At 38.1% G+C, this 22916-nt stretch overlaps 1 protein-coding gene across 2 annotated transcripts in view; it reads right to left on the minus strand.

Annotated features, from left to right (window-relative positions):
* LOC127944746 (ras-associating and dilute domain-containing protein) overlaps positions 1 to 19353 on the minus strand; it is a 34531-nt gene extending 15178 nt beyond the window's left edge. Inside the window, exons 1-10 of one of the 2 annotated variants that reach the window (XM_052540957.1) lie at positions 18827 to 19353; positions 17547 to 17870; positions 16600 to 16835; positions 14151 to 14479; positions 10320 to 10982; positions 9960 to 9997; positions 7773 to 7948; positions 7473 to 7585; positions 3415 to 3634; positions 2897 to 3069 (exon numbers count right to left, since the gene is read on the minus strand). In XM_052540957.1, the coding sequence (XP_052396917.1) occupies positions 2897 to 3069; positions 3415 to 3634; positions 7473 to 7585; positions 7773 to 7948; positions 9960 to 9997; positions 10320 to 10982; positions 14151 to 14479; positions 16600 to 16835; positions 17547 to 17870; positions 18827 to 18954 (2400 nt within the window). In that variant the 5' untranslated portion in view covers positions 18955 to 19353. The remainder of the gene's footprint in view (positions 1 to 2896; positions 3070 to 3414; positions 3635 to 7472; positions 7586 to 7772; positions 7949 to 9959; positions 9998 to 10319; positions 10983 to 14150; positions 14480 to 16599; positions 16836 to 17546; positions 17871 to 18826) is intronic. The other variant, XM_052540967.1, reaches the window with a different exon arrangement.
* Between the last annotated feature and the right edge of the window lie 3563 nt (positions 19354 to 22916).

Consider the following 22916-nt stretch of genomic DNA (forward strand, 5'->3'; position numbering starts at 1 on the left):
TGAACTGCCAAAATACAGACAGCATGTTACTTGTCCCACAAGAGACAGTAATATATTGGATCACTGTTACACCACAATAAAGGATGCATTTCATTCTGTTCCACGAGCAGCTTTGGGACGTTCTGATCACCTTCTGGTTCATCTAATACCGTCCTACAGGCAGAAACTAAAATCAGCTAAACCTGTATCAAGGACTGTTAAAAGATGGACTAATGAAGCAGAGCAGGATTTACAATCTTGTTTTGACCTCACTGATTGGAGTGTTTTTGAAGCTGCTACCACCGATCTGGACGAACTCACAGAGACCGTAACATCATATATCAGTTTCTGTGAGGATATGTGTATTCCTACAAAGACTCAAATAATTTACAATAATGACAAACCGTGGTTCACTGCAAAACTCAGACAGCTACCTCAGGCCAAAGAAGATGCTTACGTGAAGGGGGACAATGTCTTGTATAAGCAGGCTAAATACACACTGGAAAAAGAGATCAACGTGGCAAAGAGGAATTATTCTGAAAAAATAAGGACTCAGTTCACTTCCAACGACTCCGCATCAGTGTGGAAAAGTCTAAAGGAGATCACCAATTACAAGACACCACCCCCCAGCACCGTAGAGAATCAACGACTGGCAGACGATCTGAAAGAGTTTTACTGCAGGTTTGAAAGAACACCCATCACCTGCCCTGAACGCCTCCCCACACAACCATTCACAACTCCTGCATCCAGCCCTGAATGCCTCTCCAAACAAACGTTCACACCACTAACAGCTCCTGCAATCCATCCTGAACACCTCTCCAATCAAGCACTCTCACCATTCTCACCTCCTGCATCCCCCCTCTCCCCCACACCTGCAATTCAGATCAGTGAGGATGCGGTGCGCCAGGTCTTCTGGAAGCAGAAAAGGAAAAAAGCACCAGGCCCAGATTGTGTTACACCAGCCTGTCTGAAATCCTGTGCTGACCAGCTGGCCCCCATCTTCACACAGATCTTCAACAGATCGCTGGAGCTGTGCGAAGTCCCTTCATGCTTCAAACGTTCCACCATCATCCCCATCCCTAAGAAACCCAAAATTACAGGACTAAATGACTACAGGCCTGTGGCTCTAACGTCTGTAGTCATGAAGTCATTTGAGAAACTGGTGCTGGGCCACCTGAAGGACATCACTGGGCCCTTGCTGGATCCTCTTCAGTTTGCCTACAGAGCAAACAGGTCTGTGGACGATGCAGTAAACATTGGACTGCATTATGTTCTGCAACACCTAAACAGACCGGGGACTTATGTGAGGATCCTGTTTGTGGACTTCAGCTCGGCCTTCAACACGATCATCCCAAACCTCCTCCTGCCCAAACTAAATCAGCTCTCCGTGCCCACCTCCGTCTGTCAATGGATCAACAGCTTCCTGACAGACAGGCAGCAGCTAGTGAGGCTGGGAAAATACACATCCAGCACCCGTACAATCAGCACCGGAGCTCCCCAGGGCTGCGTTCTCTCCCCACTGCTCTTCTCCCTGTACACCAACGATTGCACATCTAAGGACCCCTCTGTCAAGCTCCTGAAGTTTGCAGACGACACCACACTCATCGGCCTCATTCAGGACGGTGACGAGTCTGCTTACAGACAGGAGGTAAAAGAGCTGGCTGTCTGGTGCAGTCTCAACAACCTGGAGCTTAACACGCTCAAAACAGTGTAGATGATCGTGGACTTCAGGAGAGACCCCCCTGCTCTCCCCCCACTCACCATCATGAACAGCCCTGTGACTGCAGTGGAGTCATACAGGTTCCTGGGAACCACCATCTCTCAGGACCTGAAGTGGGACATTCACATTGACTCCATTGTGAAAAAGGTCCAGCAGAGGTTGTACTTCCTTCGCCAGCTGAGGGAGTTTAACCTGCCACAGGAGCTGCTGAAACAGTTCTACTCCACCATCATCAAATCCATCCTCTGTACTTCAGTAACTGTCTGGTTCAGCTCAGCTTCTAAATCTGACCTCAGAAGACTACAGAGAGTAGTCCGGACTGCTGAGCGAATCATCGGTACAACCCTCCCTTCTATTCAAGAACTGTACTTATCCAGAGTGAGAAAAAGGACTGTCAAAATCACTCTGGACCCCTCACATCCAGCACACCCCCTCTTTGAACTGTTGCCATCTGGTCGACGCTACAGAGCACTGAGCACTAGAACGACCAGACACAGGACCAGTTTCTTCCCTCAGGCAATCCATCTTATGAACAGCTGACAATAACTGTGGAACACACTACACTTTATATTTATATACACATACACTTTATTTATCTAACACACATACTTAGTATACACTTAATTTTTGCACACAATATATATGTACACACATAACTGCATTTTGTAATATACCTGCCTACAATTGCCAATTTGTATATTGTCATTCACTGTCTACTTATTTGTATTTTTTATTCTTTTATTATGTGTTTTATGTTCTGTCGCTGTCATTCTATTGTACTGCGGAGCTTCTGTCACGAAAACAAATTCCTCGTATGTGTAAACATATCTGGCAATAAAGCTCATTCTGATTCTGATTCTGAAAAATGAACAGTTGTATTTCTAGTAACACACACACACATAGATAGATAGATAGATAGATAGATAGATAGATAGATAGATAGATAGATAGATAGATAGATAGATAGATAGATGGAACATTCTCACTCAAACAATCAATCACTGAAACAATCAGTTCTTGTTCGAATGCTTAATTGGAAGTTAATTTTTTTGGTGTCAGAATATTTTATTGTGTACGAGTGCATGAGCATGGCACTGGAATATGAATGAAAGGCACATCTCTAGTACAATACATCTGTAAATCTCCTGTATTTGCATCAGTGCATGTATTTGTGCAGCAGTTTAAAGGGTTTCTGACCTGCAGTAGGGTCTCTTTGGGAGTTGCGAGCAGGTTGACGGCAGAAGAGAGTCTCTGGAAGAAGTCAGCAGCCAAATCTCCCATACCAATGCTCTGAATCCAGTCCATCAACAAATCCAGATTGGCCCGGATCTGCACTCCTCTAGACCACTGGTAGAAGCCATCTCCAGACCCTTAAAAACACCCGTATCAATATTTATTCAGAAGTCAGGTCAAGAAGTAGCTTCATTATAGTTTTTCAGTCAAAAGCTCAATTTAAACTAAAACATTTTGTCATAATTAAAGCTTCAGTAGACTATTGTCACACAAACAGCTGTGCTATGCGGCCAGTGAATATTTACACCTAGGTAAAATTCTCACCATTGTGAAAAATACCCATCCCAATAGAGCAGGAAACAGACGGTTCGACAAAGCAGTTCACACCACGCTCTCTCATCTTATATGTTGTCTTAGCCATTGTGCTTTTGATGAAAACAGCTTGCACAAGTCCTCCGAGTGGCTTCAGTGCATGTGCTCACCTCTCTCCATGAGCGTGTTGAAGAGCGAGGCGTTGGTGAAGAAGAACAGGTAGGTCAGCAGTTGAGATGTGATCTCGCTGTGCACCTGGAAAGTGTTGAGCAGGTGCAGTGCCTCCTTCAGGACGTCCAGGATCTGTCTGACTCCCGCAGGCATGCGCAGCTGACCGCTCTCGGAGAAAGGGTTACTATCCAGCAGCCCCGGCAGCACAGCATACAGACTCTAACAGAGGAGACGGGGGAAAGGATTGGTTTTGTTAATATGACTTTATAAATATGAGAAATCTTACCTTTCAAATATGAATATATAACAATAATAAATCATTTAGAAACTATATAAATAAAATAAAATATTTCTGAAAAGATATCTATCCAGATTCTAAATATATACTTGTAAATGTGAAGGTATATTAATAATAATAATAATAAATCTTGAATTGTTGTAAATTTCAAAACAAGCTACTGTGCAAAAGTTTGGGGTCAGTATGATTTTTTTTATTTTCTTTGAAATAGATTAATACTGACATTAATGAGAAATTTTATAATATTATTGTAAATAATTGCTGCTCTTTTGAAGCTATTATTAAAAAAATAAAAATTATAGTTTCCATAAAAATAATAAGAAGCACAACACTGACAATAATAAGAAATGTTATTTGAGCAGCAAATCAGCTTATTTCAATGAAGGGTCATGTGACACTGAGAATCCAGCTTTGCAGCACAGGAATAAATAACATTTTAAAATATATTTAAATAGAAAACAGTTCATTTAAATTGTAATAATATTTAAAGTAAAATGCAGCCTTGGTACGAATTAAAAAAATCTTACCACTCCAAACTTTAATTTGATAGTGTGTATGTATCAATATCAGAATATATATTTATATTTATAAATCCTGAATGTATAGCTGAATACATAATATGTAACTCTAAAAACCTGTAAATTCTGAATGTATAAATGTAACTCTGATGTAACAGCACAGAGCAAGACAGGTCACATTATTTGTGCTTTCAGCACAGAGGACGTAGCCAGGAGCAGAGCTGAGTGCAATTCCTGAACGTCGCGTCTGAGCCGACAGGAAGTACGGCACAGGCTGACTTCCCCTCAGCGGGGTGATATGTGGCTGTGACTGGACTCTGGAGATTGTCTCTGGTCTGACTGCCCATTGTTACAGCACCAGTGAGAGTCCTGACAATCATTCAGATAAGACTGAGCCAGCAGATGCATCTCACATCCACACTCACTTTTCCCACTGCTGCCCCTCGGGAACAGATAAAGGATTCTGTCAACAAATAAGACCAAGCAGATAAACTGTGCCAGACGGGAACTCAGGCAAGGCTGAGAGCATAGCAACAACATATTTTATCACAGAGTTATAAAAGAAATATCCAGCATTCTAACCAAAACCTGAAATAAAGAGGGCGTATGGAAAGAGAAAAGTTCTGGCAAGAGATTACCATCCACTGTAAATGAAACACCAGATTTCAAACTTTCAAACATTTGCATCAATATTAAACAATATTGCAAGCCTATAATAAAGTAAAGCCATTCAATTCCTTTTGATGTGATCAATATGGGTTCGAATCTGCATCCTTCTCCAAAAAGTTTTTCTCCCTTTGCAGATTTCTAATCACATCAGAAAAGCATTGATTTTTAATACAATTGAAGAAAATCATCAAAAAGTTGAAAATAAAATATCGGGTAGGGTTAGGGTAGGTGTAGGGAGTGCTTTTTACCCAATAAGGTGGCATTCATTTCATAATTTGAATTAAAACTTACAGTCAATTTACACTCAACTCATATTGGTTTATAATGTATTACAATGCTGAGATGCATATAATTGCAACTATTTGCAATAAGTAATTAGCAAAATATCCAACTATTTTCAGTCATTAAAGTTAGGGTCCCCTCTAACGATTGAAAGATTTGACTAAATATTTGTTAATTAATAATGTTTTCGACTAAAAGGTAAATATGTATATAATGTAGTTATTGTAATATAATATAATAAATAATATTTTTTCTGTTATTTATTGTAAGTAAATTAATAAATAAAATCAGACGTACTTATAGGCTTTCCCAATCTTATTTGCATAAGAAGCTGGTGCGAAATGAATCTGTATTTTGGCGCATAATAGCCTATGCTTGCTTGTTGCATGATGTTGCATGACATGAATGGATTTTTTATTTATTTGCAACATACAACAACTGCAGAGGAATCTGAATCTAACCAAAATAAAGACAGATGTAGCTAGATGCCCAACTTCAGACCCCGACAGCATCATAAAGTTGATCCATAGGACGCTCTCATACCAGCTCAGTGTTTTACATTTATGTCAGGAAAAGGACAAATTACATCCAAATGTAATTGAATGCACACAGAACACAACCTAGAAATATGTTTCAGAATATAATCTGCCATTTTCAGTAAGATTTAATGTTACTAAATGTGTTTGTGTGCCTGTGCATTTAACTTGAATAATGTCCAAAAGATACCTGTTTTAAAGCAGTGGGTAATTCACTCATTGATTTGCTTAAAATCTAATTTGAAATTCTGTTAGCAAATGCAAATATGTTGAATTCTATTCAATGTGTTTATTGCTAGTGCAGCAGACTACAATTTACAGCCTTTACAATTAATTTGCATGCATTGTATCTGGTTGCCATGACCAAATCGACTGGCTTGGTTTTCCAGCCCCCCCCCCCCCCCCCCCACCCCCATTCAACATCACCAAAATCTGCATGAGGACATTCTTCACCCTCACTCAAAATTGCCAATCGCATGGATTCCTATTGAAATGACTGGATTTTTTCCATGTAAATTCTTTAAACATGGGTAAAAGTGACAGCACCTCAACACAACTCTTAAAAAATACACACATTGCCAATTTGTCAGGGCACAGCAAAGGTTAATGAAGCCGAAACAAGTGCTTCTCACTCTATGCACTTCAGCCATATGATGTCATTGAGAAACTAACCAGAACCATAGGTCCCGCCCCCATTACTCATCACTGATTGACACATTCTTCCCTTTATGTCATAGTCATGACATCATAGCATTCATTATCATGACTAAGTGATGCCTGGATTCCAGCATTCACAACAAATGATATACAACCAAAATATCTAAATTCTACGATGAAATCTGTTTTAATAGAAACAATGATCCTTATGCTGATAACTGATCCATAAGCTCTTTTAACAGGAAAATACAATTTCCTGTCACCATCCAATCACCTCACACAGCTGGCTTCTTCAAAGACATGTACATGCTAAAGATCCAGAAACTAAACTCCATGCAACTGTAATCTCCCTGAAAGACTTTCTGACTGCTTTAACTGGACACTCCTCTCCCTTTCTGGTGACGAGAACAGAATATTTCCTGCTCAGGAAACAGATGAACTCTGAGTCCACAAGTGGAGGTCCACAGCTGCTTCCCCATCAGGCAGAGGATGGGTAACTACGGCCTTCCTGTCTACTTAACCCCTGATATCCCAGTTGTTTTATAGGGCAGGACTTGAGATATGAGACTTGAGACTTGAGAACCGTGAAAGAATTGACAATGGACAGAAACTGACAATTTCAGTCTGAAGTTGTCTTTAAGACATTTATCAAGTACAACAAAAGACAAATCCAGCAAGAAAATAAATGTTGTCGACATCGTGTTCCAAAACATTCCACGCTCATCGGAGAGAGGCAGGGATTTGTCATTAACTTGAGCCTTGAGAAAATACACTGTTAATGTGTTTGTTTTTGATTCTTTGGGAGGAGAGGAGTTATCTCGCTCATCAATAGCTATGGCCAAACCCTATGTCTCCACTGCCTTGTTATGACTTTATTTTGGCTTACAGACTGGAAGTGCAGAAAGGTGTTTACATGGTTATGTCCTGTTTCACATATTTTACATCCTTTTGGACTATGAGGAACATATTTAATGTAATATAAACACTACCTATCAAGGTCAATTACTAAAAGATTATACTTAATATATTAAGTTTTCACACAAAATATTTAAATAAGTTTATCAATAAATTAACATAATGGTCTGTAATGTGCTTACTTTAGTGAGATAGTAGACACACTGCTGGAAGGTGAACATGATGACTTCCTCTAGTACTGTCATGGCCTCCTCGCTGGCAGCACATGTGGACTGGATCTGACAATCCATTGATTCTGAGCAGATGAAGACGTGATATTATTGTACATTCTAGGAAGAGCTCACATACCAGCATTCTTTTGTTCTGAAACCAAAAGCTGAAATAAACAAATAACTAAAGCAATGAACCAAAGAGGCCATGTGTCACAGTGATCTAACACATATTTAGTGTAATTTAGGACAACACAGAGGGAAGGCTGATACCTTTGTCCATTTCCTGACTGTCCTGCTGTCTCCACGTTAGGAGAAGGGGGACATCGTGATGGATGAAGTGCAGCAGCTCAATGGAGTTGGACATCCACAGCACCAGCGGCTGCAGGCCTGAGATCAGATCGTGGATGTTCAATACATGCTGCTCTGCCGACATATCACTGGTGCTTCTGCAGCATAGAGAGCACAATGTTCATGTTATCAAAATATAGACTTGTGTAAGTTTATTTATCCATCCATCCATCCATCCATCACTCTGTCTGCCTATCCAACAAACCAATTATCTATTTTTCATCAGACCTACCAACCAACGATTCTCCAAACCAAGTAACCATCTGTCCAGCTATATATATTTTTGTTCAAACAAACAAACAAACAACCATCCATCTAACTAACCAATTATCCTTATCTCTAAACTACTATTCATTGACCTGTCTAACCAATCAACCATTGACCTAAACATTCATTCCTTGATTTGTCTGAGTAACCAACCAACCATCTATATATAAAAAATATCTGTACATCCAACCAACCAGACACCTGTCTATGAACACCTGTCTATAAGCTTGTCCAACCATACATCTATCCATTTGTCTAACTAACCATACTACATTTTGCCTGCCAGTCTAAGTCCGCAGAAATAACCAATCAACCAACAATTTACCTCTGTTACATTTTATTATGTCTAGCTAAACAACCAAGCATCCATCTTTCTATCTAATCAACAATCTATCCAGATATCTATCCATCAACATTTATATACACCCAACCAACTAACCAATCATCTATCTAACTAGCCATCCATCCATCATCCTGTCTGTCTACATGTCTGTCTAACCAACAAACCAATCACCATTTCTTCATATAGCCATTTATGTATCTGATCCAAAAATCCATCTATTAATTTATCCGTCTAACCAAAAATAAAAATAAAAAAAATACCATTGAACTAAATAATCAGCCCTTGATCTGACTAACCAAGATCCATCCAATTTATACATTCATCCAACAGACTAATCCATCTATCTATAATATAAACACCTATCTGTAAACAATCCACATATTTCTCCATTTGTTTAACAAACCGCCGATCTACCTTTAGTCTTTAAGTCTAAATATATATCCATACAACCAACCAACCAACCATCCATCTCTCTATCCATTTAATAAATCATTTGTCCAAAAAACGACATATCTTTCTTTCTAACCAACCATCTATCTGTCTATCCATCAAAAATTCTGTCCCTCGGACCAACTAACCAACCAACCATTTGCCTGTCTATATAAACCTATTTATTTGGCTCTATCCAATAAATCACCCAGCTGCACTGATTACTGTTTAACCATTCATCTATCAACTATTCAGTTAGTCTCTATGTCTGAACAACCAACAAACCAATCACCAACCATCAATCTAACCATTTATGTATATGTCTGACCAGCCAACCATCCATCCATTAATGTGTCTGTCCCACCAACAAGTGACTAACCATCATCTCACCATTTTTGTCTGTCCAACTGTCCATCCAACCATCCAATGAACCAAACATCTATCTAAAAGTCCAACCAACCAACCATCCTAACAACTAGCTAAATCAAACAAAGAAAAGATGATTTAGCTTTGTGCAATGGTTTGACTGGCTAAACAAACCCCTATAGCCAAACGCTTACAAAACCTTTCTATTTTTTTGCTTCTATACTTTGAATAGCCTCCAAAAAAAGCAAGCAAGCCATAATCCAAGATGTTGAGGATACCCCCCCCCCCCACCACCCCCTTTAATACTTCCATTCTAACCACTAATCTCTATACCTCACTACAATGTGGAGAAAAAGATAAAAAATCAGGATCCGAACTAAGTGAAAAAAAGTGAAAGAAAAGGCCAGCTCTCAGCTAGCCAAATCTACAATTTAAACATGAAACAATCAGAGCCTGAAGCACTTTAACACTGCTGTCTGTCTGCAGACAGATTTATTACTGGACACTTCAACAGTTAATGACATGCTGAAGTGGCCCCATCTCGGGTCATGATTGGGCGCCAAAGAGAAAACAAAAGTGAATGGAACACACACAGCACCATGAGTGATAATGAGCTAGTTACTGCCATTCTTTAAGTCCCCTGCGCTTATTTCAGAGAGGCGTGTGAAAGAAGAATGTTTGCAGAAAGATATAAGCTCTCTCACATGTCTGGCTGCAGAGCTGCGAGTTCTTTTGTTCTTTCCTGAAGTGGAGAAAAAAAAAGATCTATGAAGAACAAATCTGTTTAAATGTGCCACAACCTTTCATCTCTGATGACAACAATGACCTATTTCAGCTATCAAAAGGAGTGTAAAACAGGACATGTTCTTTTCCTTTAAATAGCATCATATGGACATCATAGACTTTTATACATCATAGTACTACATGACTACTATATTAATGATATATGCTATATATAATGGTACCATGGTATACTCCAAGGAACTTTCTTATAATATAGCATTGTGCTTTTCTTGTTAATGGTATTGTTGGCTGCTATTTGTACTCTATAATCTCCCACTCACCCACATGGTGAGCTGGATCTGATTAGCAATAGAGAGCAGCAATTTCCGGAGGTGAACCAACTCAAAGTTGGTGGCAGAGTGCTGAATGCACAGACAGAGCAGAAAAGCTGGAGTAAGTTTAGGTTCTTCCTCTTCTGGGTCCACCATACTGAGAATCTTCTCTAAGACCTGATCTTCGTGCTGCACCTGATAGGACAGCGACACCACCCTTCCGTCCAAGTCCCTCCAGCGGGCGGCCATTTTTTGAGTCTTCCTCCTTCTGACGGATGTTCGACACTCATTACAGGGTGATGCTGTGGCAGGAGGACACAGCGTGGCCATCCAGGATGGGGTCTGAAAGGCTCCTGAGGCTGTAGGGTCCTTAAACATAAATAGATAGTGCTGACCGAGCCCCACCAGGTCCCCTGGACACAACTCAACCTCGTCATCAAGGGGGACGCCGTTGTGCGTAACATGTGCGCTGTGGAGGGGTCTGAGCATGGTTTGCATCTTGCTACTTCCCTTGGTTTGGTCACTGGTGGCATCAAGGCGCTGTACACAGCAGTGCTGAGCTAGGATGTCAGGAGCAAAGAGTAGGACGTCCACTTTAAGGGGCTCATCATTCTTACCAATCGAGGAGCCAAATATACAACTGTTCCCACTCATCAGGTAGACCAGAAAGTCCTGAGAAGAGACCAACAGCAAAAACAGGAGATTTTATTAACCGAAACATAAGTGTTGGCCAGTAGAATTTTAAATAAAACTTAAAGTGAATTCACTCATTGTTAAGTAGTTGGACAAACAGTCTGGGGAAAATTATTTATAAACCAAGGATTAGAGATTTTGGGATAAATCTGTAAAACACGTATGTGCCTTTTGTTTTGGTGACACTTCCTGCATTTTTCATTTTCTCAAAAAAAAGTTTTTCTTTGTCTAACACTTAATATGTGTCAACATGGTCTTGATACAACAATGTTATGCACTGTTAAGTTAAATATTCATTACAATATTGAAAACGCTAGTATTAGCATTTGGTTATGAACTATTTGTGAGTAGTGTTCCTATGGTGTTAACAATATAATAATATAAAATATAAATTTTCTTTACAATGTATGTGATTACCTAAAATTATACATGTATATATACACAGTATAAACTATAAGATTTATCAGAATTAATGTGGCTGAAATAGCACTAAAAGAGGACCTTCATGACAAAGGAGTTTAATATTATAAATTCCATTTAATACAGAATTTAAAATAATATATATATATATTTTTATAAATATCTGTAGTTCTGACAAAAAGTATAGATTTGAGGTACATTAATGAAACCTTGCGAAATGTTTTTATGGTTTTTAAGAAAACCTCTTCTGCACCATGTTACTTTTAAAGATACATATTTCAAAATAAAATATGTTAATCCACATTTAGTATTGAATTACGGTTTATAGAGGTGCTTTTAGTGGGATTTCTTTGTGTGTGTGTCTGTGGAATTTTAAATAGTAAATGCTGTTATATTTTAAACTAATGTCAGTTAAAGGTGTGGGACACATGCTTTTTTGTGTGTCTCAAGAATAAATGTTTTGTGTAATCCCAGTGTGCTGACAACTGATTGTAACAGGAGGAGGAAGTCAAATACAAGGATGCCCTTGTCTAAATTCTTCATCTGCTTAAACGGAGGTGTCAAAACACTGCACTGTTAATCGATTGATCCACTGTGAGCCGCTAAACCACATGATTCTGCTGCTCTGAAGAAGCAGCTCTTAGCACTATAAGTGACTGACATAGAGCTGTTCTAAGTCCTTTAACCGAACATAATCTCCCAAGCACTTTACACCATAAACTCACCCTCATTCACCCCTTTCTAAAACTCTTTTGCTTGACATGAAATGGACGGAGGACCCCATCATTGCTATTACAAGCAGCTAAGATTTAAGCCCACTTTCAAGACCAGGTACAATGTAAATGTCAAGAGTCTGTCCTGAATTATCCTGTATTACTAATTAAAATAATTCATCAGTTTAGCTGTTGGACCACTGATATCAAAAACACATGATCAATATTTCCCCGAATTCAGATTCATGCAGTCAGTAGATTTTCATGTCAATTGTGTGGGGAAAAACAAACCCATATGAGACTAAATTTATGTCTATTTTGATTTAATTACTAGATTTCCTCAATTTCAGAGTTTCCAGTATAAGCTGCTTTGTTGATTATAACTGGATGGGAGAAATCTGGTGTAGAAATTGTGCAAGAGGAAAACTATTTTTCCAGCTAAAAACGGAAACGTAGAGGCTTAAGGGACTAAAGACAAAAGCAAGAGAAACAGCAGTGCGAGGTAGAATGAGACGTGTCAGTGCCATGGCTCACCGCAGGCTTAGTAAACAATGCTGATTATTACCTACAGTAAAGTGCAGTGTTGCACGTGTCCTCACGGCACTGGAATTTTAACTGCTGATTATAGTTCAGCATGTAAACATTGAGACAATACACATATAATTACCGCTAGAAACGCAAACCCATGTACCGCTCTCTCTCATACATGTGCTTTTAGCAGAATGAAAATGATTGTCTTCAGATAAGATTCTCATTGAATGTTCTGTTTCAACTCTAAATATACCACAATCAAAAAAAAAGGCTTGTGAATGGAGTTTCCTGTCTATGGCTTTTTTTCTTTTCTGTGGTTACGTTGGATAGTTATGGTTTTCCAGTGTAGTCTGTACATGCATAAACTCACACATACCTGAAAATAACTCTCTAGTACAGTGAGTGGCTAGCAGCTAGGATATTCCTCGCCAGATTAAACTGTTTAAGTCAAGCCTTGACTTCACTGTCAATAACATGGGATGAATGCGCCAATGACTTGTGTAAGGTTTAGGAAAGCGTCTTTAACTAGGGTCTTGGACATTTGAGCATTTGAGTTTGTTATTTGGACAAATATTGCAATTTTCGACCATTATATGATACATATTTAGCATCTCAGATTGATGCTAGTAAGATATCAATGCTAAAAGAACAAAAAAGCTTGAAATAACACGCAGCTTGTTCAATGGGGTGTGCAAAAACCTGATCAAATTGTAAGCCTTCAATGCAGCATAAATTAACAGATAAATAGCCTCAAACCAAATACATGTGTAAAGTTTTCAGCTTCTTTTAACAATGAAATATCTGGGTCAAATTGGCAAGACATAATAATATAGCCTACATTTTGCACCCAAATTCCACAATATATTAAAGTTTCACCACTCTGCAGGCAATTTCATGACCTTAAATTAGAAAAAGACACACAATTTCAAAAACATCATGGGTTAATGAGTATTTCCAACCATTAAAAACTTGAAATGAGTTAAACTGACCCATTAATACAAGGTTTATATATGGCCCTTCTTTTAAGGTAAGTGAGAGTTTTTTCATCCACTTCAAAAGGGCATTCAGTAGTTATTTTCCTAGCATTAGCATCACTGTTCTTTGTGTATTTAAGTACTAATATCACAAATTCCCTAATGGTATGTTTACATTTTTTTCCTTTGCCCTTTTTTCTGTCTTTTTCTGCTTCTTTAGTGCGTGTGAGGATGTTTAGTGAAACACCATCAGTCACATCAATTCAACATGGCTAAACACACTGAGGGAGCGACCTGCACCAAATACAACTCTTACGTAGTCGTCATCTCATGAAGTGTACACCATCTAGTTGAATTTTTAACAAAATCACACTTTATATCTTAAAATGTAAAATCTTTTTAAAATAGCAACAAACTACTGAATATGTCTTCAAAAGCTCTTCTCAAAAAGCCACATGATCAGATAAATCACTGATGTACCCACATAGTCAAAACAGCCACTGTCCTACCTGTCTGTGGTTGAATCCTTGCAGCAGAAGGAAATATGGGAAATCAAAGGGCAGGTGGATGGAGTACTGTGTGTTGTTGTCATCGCTGCTTTCCGTCTCCTCTTTCTCTGCGTTGAGGCAGTGATCGTCTTTATCAGCCTCTGCCTCAGGATCCTCCTGTAGAGGTGCATTATGGGTCTCACTGGCTTCTTTTCCCATGGTTGAGACGTCCATGTCACTCAAGCTCCTCCAGATTCCCAGAGCATCCAGCCCTTCATTCGCCCTATCCACAAACAGGGAGGTGACCCGCGAACGGGCGTGCTGCAGCTTTCGGGCTTGAGCATTGAGGCCTGTGGTGATACATTAATTTTACATATTTAATGTTTATAGACAACATTTACTTAAAAGGGTCATATGATGCGATTTCATGTTTTCCTTTGTCTTTGGAGGGTTAAAAACAGTTTGTTACGCCCCCCCCCAAAACGCCTCACTTAAACAAGCCCCCACACGTCTACGTCACTGTGTGGGACAATTTGCATAACACCGCCCAAATGTATACGCAAAGAAAGAAGGTGTAACTTTTATTCTTGCTGTTGTATTTTTGCCGCCCCCGTGTCGTGGAGATACTGTGTTTCGTTGCAAAATCCAAACTACTTTGTTTTTTCTTCCAAAAGAGGACACAGCTAGAAATCAGTGGTTAAGTTGCAGAACAGTACAACCCAAATATTAAGAGTGCAGCGCATTTTATGGAGGAAAGTTTTCTGAACCTGGTGAGGGGCGTAACATTTCCGCCACACGATTGAGGAATTCGGCCAATCACAATGCTCTGGATTGCTGGCCAATCGGAGCACACCGTGCTTTACAGAATGTTTGCGTTTCAGAAAGGCGGGGCATAGAGGAGTAACATTAATGTACAGTATGTGGAAAATCATGTTTTTTAAACCACCTAAATGCATTCCATTACACCAAATACACAAAATAATGTTGTTTTTAGCAACATCATATGACCCCTTTAAGAGGACGTTAGAGTATTCATTTTTCAGACGTTTTACTGCATGAGCAACAAAAAGCAGCATAAAGTCATAACTGCTTAAAATTATTAAATAAAATACAATTAATAGTATGCTTTCATACGTTCTTATAGGTATAGCTGTAAATCTGCCATATTTTGTTAAGGTAATCTGCTATAGGAGAGTGACCTTACTTTTTCAGATAAGTAACACTAGCTACTCTGCTTTCCCTCTTATTGACTGACAGCTCTATTTTAACTCATATCTCACTTACACAAAAACAGATTCATATTCCTCAAAATTACTACAAACAGTGAAAAGCAAACTCAGAATATTATGGAAACCTGCAATAATTAAATGTTAAATAGCACAAATATCCTTTATGCATTAAATCCCATTTTATTAACCAATGCTACTGACCTTCAATGATCCAATTTAACCATACTAATAAGCAATTTTGTATGAAAGGGCTTTATTAGATTAATAACAAACAAGCAATCCCAGCCCAAATTGGAAAAAGTATATGTTATTGGTAAAAGTATACAAAAATGTAACACATTACTTTACATTACAAGTAACTAAGTAATGCAATAAGTTCCTTTTAAGGAGTGATGCAATATTGCAATGCAGTACTTTTAAAAGTTACTTTCTCCACCACTGGTGACGTAACATAAACAGAACTGGACTGAAATGTTCTCAGAGCTCAGGTTCACACCCAGTGACTCTCTGGGCGTTATCAGCCATGGAAGTGGGCGGTCTTCTACATTGTTCTACATTGCTCAGCGATTGGGGCTGAGCTTCCCCAGTCACCGATTCTCAAAGGGAACCCTGTGGAACACCACAACACCATGCCAAAGAAAAAACACCCTCAAGAGTGCAGGAAACACGCTCAGAAAGAAAAACAAGCGGTCATTTCGATGTTGGCGGCTGAAACGAGGTTGGAAAGCTCAGTGTGAGAGCTGATAGGACTCTCCCAATAACAGAGCAATTTCACTAAGCTTCTTGCTGACAGGCTTTTGTTGGGATAAGCCGTGAGGTACCTACCTCACACTGTTAAAACATTCCTTAATTGTGTCAACTGGAACATAGATCAAAGGTCAACCAGTCAAAACATCTCTAAAGACCGTTCACACCAAGAACGATAACTAAATTAGTGTCAACGCCAACACGTGAAAACATTCGGTTTATAACAAGCACGCCAAGGTTTGTCTCCTGACACAAAAAGAGAGTTCAAATTCTTTAAAGGATTCTGAATGGCTGTCAATGTACAATGTACAATGTGATTCAAAAATATCATGTGGCTTTACCATTAACAGCTGTGGGTTCTTGAACTGAACTTCCCAATTCTCACAGAATTAGAATGATTACTCAAACTTTATAGTTACTGCTATAGTTATCATCCTTGGTGTGAACAGGCCTTAAACGACTGGTACCATTCATACAATAATTCGCTGTAATACCTGCAGTGATGGTGTCTGTATTCTTGGCACTTAGCACCTCCACGTTTTCTCTTTTCTGGATCTCGAAACGCCTGGAGAATCCCTCCTTGGGTTTCCAGAGCGACTGCAACATGAGGGGCTTCTCATGGTCACCGACAACCCGACAGCACTCCGTCTTCCATTCGTGGTCCAACCCAGTTCGGCCAATCACATCACAGAGCACATATGCACTGGAGTCTTCCTTTTCCAAGCAATACCTGTGAGGCAAGAGAACAGCTCCATTGACCTCACTGGCTAGACTAATAACGAGTATACAAAAGAAGCGACCAGTGACTTGGCATATTAAATACATTTCTGGTCTTAATAACTTAATAACTATTAACATAAAAAAAGCTTTTGTGTGCGAAATAGATTTGCAGGGCCAAAGTCATTGACCAAAACAATCAAGGCCCATTCCCATCAAGAACAATGAGTATAAAGATATCTATAATGGCATCCACGCCAACAGATGATTATTAACTTTCTAAAATCTGGTGTATTCTGATTGGCTGAAAATGTTTTTTGTTCATCAGATGAAAAAAAAAAAAAACTAAATTCATTCAAATTGTAAGGTTGCTCTGTGTCACTATCACTGTAGCTTTGTGTAGACTTCACCATTAGAACAGAATAAGAATGATTATTGAAACTTTGTTATGACTGGCCCTTAGCACTTTGATGATGTGTTTTGACTGTGTTTTCTATGTGCACACAATGTGGATAAACTACAACAGGTAAACATGTCAGCAGTGTGACCAAAAATCCCCCAATGATCTAAATTTATTTACTGTTTTTTAGCTAAAATGAAAACTTTCATTTCGGTTTTTGGAGTTCTGATCCCTAGTTGACCATCCCTAGTCCAATCATGGACGCACCCTAATTCACTCTCATCTGACGCTTCGATCTGAATCTGGCAAGAGCGCTTCCCTCACCTCTCCAGAGCCTCTTTGATCAGCTCTTTGGCACTGGACTGGCTGGTGGCCAGCACGCTCTTGTAGTTGGCTCCTTGGCAGATGTCGCTGCCAAATATCTTGAGGATCCCTGGGATAGTCCTCTGACAGGACAGCTCTGCGGGGTCGTCCGCTGCTTGCGGGTCTAGGGTTCTGCTGTCCTGACCTGGCCTTCGGTTTCGCAGAACAGGGCTTCGATTGAACACCATGGACAGCCTGTTGTTGTGTCGGCGTATCTTGCTCTTGGCCGGCTGCCGGACTCCAGTGCTCTCCACAGACTGAGCCGTGCTATCAGACGTGCTGGACCTCAGAGACACAAGGTTGAGATGACTTTAAAAGCTTGCCACTGCTGTTAACATCTGCACACAGTCTGCTTTAGACACAACAGTGACAGAATGAGTGTAACAGACTGCGGATCAAATACAAACCCGTCTTTGCCTGAGAAGAACAACTGTGATTGATTCACCTTGTATACTGATTTGACTAATCTGTTCATATACTGTCAATAATTGAGTTTTAACGTGTCATTTTAAACTTGCATCTTTTTCTATAACTTAAGGTTGTTGTTTAGAAGCTAACTTGACTGACAGATGTTTTTTTTTTAAATGCTTGACTTTCAAAATATTTTATTATTATTAAATATATATTATTTTCAAAGCATCAATGAGAAGGTTTTTAACTCATCAGCTAATTCACGTATTTTCAAATAATTATAACACAGGTACAATTTAGACTTCCGCTTTTATTATTCCTGACAGACAAAGGAATAAAGACAAAACCATACAGAGATATTAATATGTATTAATACATTAAGTATAAACATACAATTAAGAGGAAAATCAGATGAAATATAATTTTAATTACAATTACACTCCGAGACATACTTTAATGTGACATTCAGTGTTTTTTTCATGTACCATGGACTAATGTGCTATTCTGATAATTGCAATTATATATCAGTGTTTTCATATAAATAATTTAATATTATGCTTTTACATAACCTATGCATGCTACTTATACTTGATGGCCAGGGTATGTGTAGCACTATTGGGGTTATTACTGAATGATGAAGAAGAAAAGTTAGTTGCCTTGGTCTGCTCCCTTCAAACTTGCCAAGATGCAACTCTATTATCGGAGAAGTTAGAGAGGATTAGTATTTTTTACACTATGGATTTCATTTTCATTATTTCATCAAATGACTGCATTATAATTCAATTCTATATTAATTATTAAATTAATGCATACGTGTATGAATAACTCACTGTAGAGATCCATTGCTGGTCTTTCTGCTTAGCATTGCCAGGCGTTTTTTGGGCGAGCGGATCAATAACCCAACTGGAAAACCAAGAGCTTGTTTAGGGATGTGATTGCTTCTTTCCTCCGAGATCATTTTAACATGTTCAAGAATAGAATGTATTAGTGCAAATGTCAGGTTTTTAATAGCTATTTCCCAGTCTGCGCGCTCTGTGTGCTGTCAGAGTAACCACACATGTTGCGCGTGAAAGTGTCACTTCTAAACATCATCAGTCGTGCTGCCTATCATCTCAGTCCTTTGATCGCCTTCATGAATATAAACCATTGCGACGTTTAAGAGAAGAACATTATCCACATCGCCATTAAGTAATGCTGATTTGTTATCCTGTCCGGTTTGAAGAAGTCCTCTTTAATTAGACATGTCCGACGAATGATTAAGCCGACATAGAAATAACGAAATAGTCTGCTGAAAGCTTTTCGTTGAGTGTCCCGTCCCTGTGAGCGTGTGTTTGGGTCCCGTGTGAAAAGTTAAGCGCTCTAGCCGGAAGTCAAATCCTACTATGGCATATCTATAGCTCATGAATATTAATTAGGGTATGTGACTGGACGCACGAAGAGCAAACGTCAGCTTGAACTAATTAATATTCATGAGCGCAAACTTCGCCACAGCAGTAACAAAAGAGGCGCGTTTTTCCTCTAACCCCAACATAGACGTGAAAGTGCACTTTTTAAACTTAAATTGTCATAATTCATGAACGCTTTTGAATGCAGACCTAAGGGCGATCTCTTTCTAACGTCAATCTGCAGATTATTGCAAAAGTTAAATAATAATAAAAAAGAAAGTTAGATTTACTGTAAAGAAATTTTTGTCGATTGTATTTTTATTTTTTATTACATATAAAATAAATATTCTACAAAATGGTTTTGAATTCCAAAATTGTTATAAAATTAAAGCCATATGTCTAAATAAGTTGTGCTTCAAATTTGAAGTTGATATAAAAAAAAAATGTATATTCCTATATGCAGTTTTTTAGGTTATACAAAAATTGATGGATTTGGATGCATTTTTCGGTCACAAATGTTTACATTTATCTCTCAGTATTACATTTATCACAAAATATGGAATCTTAAGACTCAGACCTTTTCAACGATATGTATTTTGTCAAGATTATAAAAAGTTTTGATTCTAAAAGACAAAATACAATTGTAATATGACATGGAAACGCATTATCCAATTTCAAAATGGTTTTCGCAGGATGATATAGAGGTTTGATGCTTTCGAATGATATATAATCTATGATGATTACTTAAAAAGGAGCACTTTTGAGGAGCACTCTTGTAATAAATAATCTATTACTATTCCTACATAATTTTTTTAACAAACAGTTCTAAAATATCCATTTAGGAGTCTTATACATTTCCAACGATATATATTTTGTCATAATTAAATTAGGATTTAATTGTAATATATTGAAGTGTCAGCTATTCCTGAATACACACACACATAAGTCTTATGTAAATTGTTGAATTTAATTGAAAGATACAGTTTAGGTAAAACTATATTACAGCAGGCATTCGTTCTACTTTTATTTATAAATGAGGTGGACAACATTATTCATTCAATAAATAGCATACATTATGGTGAGTAACTAATACGTGGGAGCGTCACTTAATGACTGTGGTATTTAATCATTAATATAAACCCATGGAAATGGCTTATGAAAGAGCCCATATGTCAGCTCCCTCACTGGACAGAGATCTGATCTGAAGTTTGAGGAAAGGGGAAGGGTGGAAGAGGATTTCCCTTGCACTGGCTGTGAAAGGACTCAACAATGTAAAATATGCAATCCATCTTTCTGCTTTGTCGTTCTGCAAGCACGTCTTTGTTTTAATTCCTCCCTCTAGAGGCAGTGATCAGTTAACACATGGCTAAAACTCCACACGAGGCAATCCGCTTCCCTCCTCAAGGGGCGCTTTGAGTCACAGAAACAATATATTCGATTACATCTATTAATTCAACACAAAAAACTATACAAATGTAAAATAACTTGTCAACCAACAGCATTATGGTTTTAATTCACATCAGGTCATCAGGTTTTTATTAAAAGAGCCATCTCAAAGAGCAAACTCTGGACTGGAAAAAATGATGCTACTTTAATGTACAAACTAGGGTTGTGCAGTATCCTCCTGACTACCAGAATAAAAAATAAAAAAAAAGCTGAATTTGATATTTTTTTTCCATGTCGTTACATTATTAAGAGCATAAGATTTTTTTTTCTTTAAAGATTCCTACTTTTAAATAATAAACAAAAAGACATTCAAAACTTTTTTTTTTAATCCCAAATTCATTTGATTTTTTATACCAACCTTTGTATAAAAATCATTCTCAACTATTTTATGAAAGAAATAACAGACTTGATGTACCATTTTTTTTATGCAACATGAGGGTAAAATGGCCATAAACTGGTTATCCCATTATGTACAATGTATCTCTGTATACAATTTGCATTTTAATTTTTTTGGGGGCAACATGTAATGAAAAAAGTGCAATAATGGTAGTAATAATTGCCAATTTTTTCATAATAATATCTAATATTTCAAAGGAATATTGAAATATAAATTATTTCCATTTTCATTCGTTGTGTCTCCCCTAAAATATGCAATAAACATGCTTTTAGTCCTGGTGTACAGTGGACATGTATCCCTGCTAACACACGACGTCACAGTTACGTCACGTATTGGTAATTTTTGGTAATTCCATTACCAACTGACAACGTAACTACGACGTCGCATGCCCGTAAGTTTATTACCATTTACATTACCAAACATTACCAAATGTTACATTACCAAATCACAACGTCGTCCGTACGTCCTTCCAACGTGACCAGATAACCAAAAACGTCCCAGATAGGTTCTCTATTGGTAATATTTTGTTAACTTCATGCCTTAGTAACGTAACTACAACGTCATATGGACGTAATTTCATTTCCAGAATTTTTGTACGTTCTTTTTATGCTCTCTGAGTAGTGCTATTTAAAAAGTATAATTAAACTAAAGACACAAGATTAAACGTTCCTTAAAGATAAAATGTATTTCTTTACACCAAGTCAGAATGTGGACATGTTTTAGTGACGTGTCCTACAGCGCGCGCGCTTCCTCAACTGACGCCCCGCGCGCACAGTATTGACAAGTAAATAACATTTTTCGGTGTTGTGAAACTTTCTATTTTGTAAGGAGTTATGAACGTGAAATAAGGACACAGACTGGCTACACCATCTCATCTGCCGCAGATACTGTATCAGGAGGACAGCGCGTTTGTTTGAAGCACTTTTCACTTCAGTTGTGTCTGACAGGAGAATTAACGTTAGCTTTTCTGAGGCGAGTCTTACAATATACAATAAAACAACTTATCAATGTTATCAAAACAAAGAGTCACCACTCACTGCTCTTGACTGAAAAACTTTAATATGTAAATATGTAATATGTAAACTTTAATACATTTTAAATGTATAATTTACACAGTGAACTGCAAAATACACAATGTAGCTGACAAATAAAGCGTTTATTTTATTCGTATGTGTAATTGTAATGCGTATCTTTGTTTTTTATATTATTTTCAATAAAGATAAAATAAAGACTAATAATTTTATCTTCACCCACTTCACAGGGGCCCAATCAGAGAAAACGTTGTGCATCCCATTAAGTGTCAACTTGTTAAATGATCAAGATGTATCCCATTTACCCTGATACACACAGAGGGATTTGCAGGTATGTACTGAAACTTACTCTGAACAGCTTTGGAGATTTCCTTTAATGATGGCCATCTAATGAACTGACAAGCCTGCTCAAGTAATCATGAATTCACACACACACACACACACACACACACACACACACACACACACACGACCAGAGGACTGAAATACACCTAGAACATCTCAGCTTTTGATTTTCTGTAGATTTGCAGACAAATGACTCATTTTTTGTAAGTTCAACAAGGAAAAACCTTCTAGTATCTGTAGCAGTTATATTTCCAATCATTATTTTTCCCCAACATGCACCAATTGCATTTTGAAAAACAACAACATTACATCAGCA

Source organism: Carassius gibelio, chromosome A3, assembly GCF_023724105.1.
Source record: "Carassius gibelio isolate Cgi1373 ecotype wild population from Czech Republic chromosome A3, carGib1.2-hapl.c, whole genome shotgun sequence".
In the NCBI taxonomy this organism is placed as follows: domain Eukaryota; kingdom Metazoa; phylum Chordata; class Actinopteri; order Cypriniformes; family Cyprinidae; genus Carassius; species Carassius gibelio.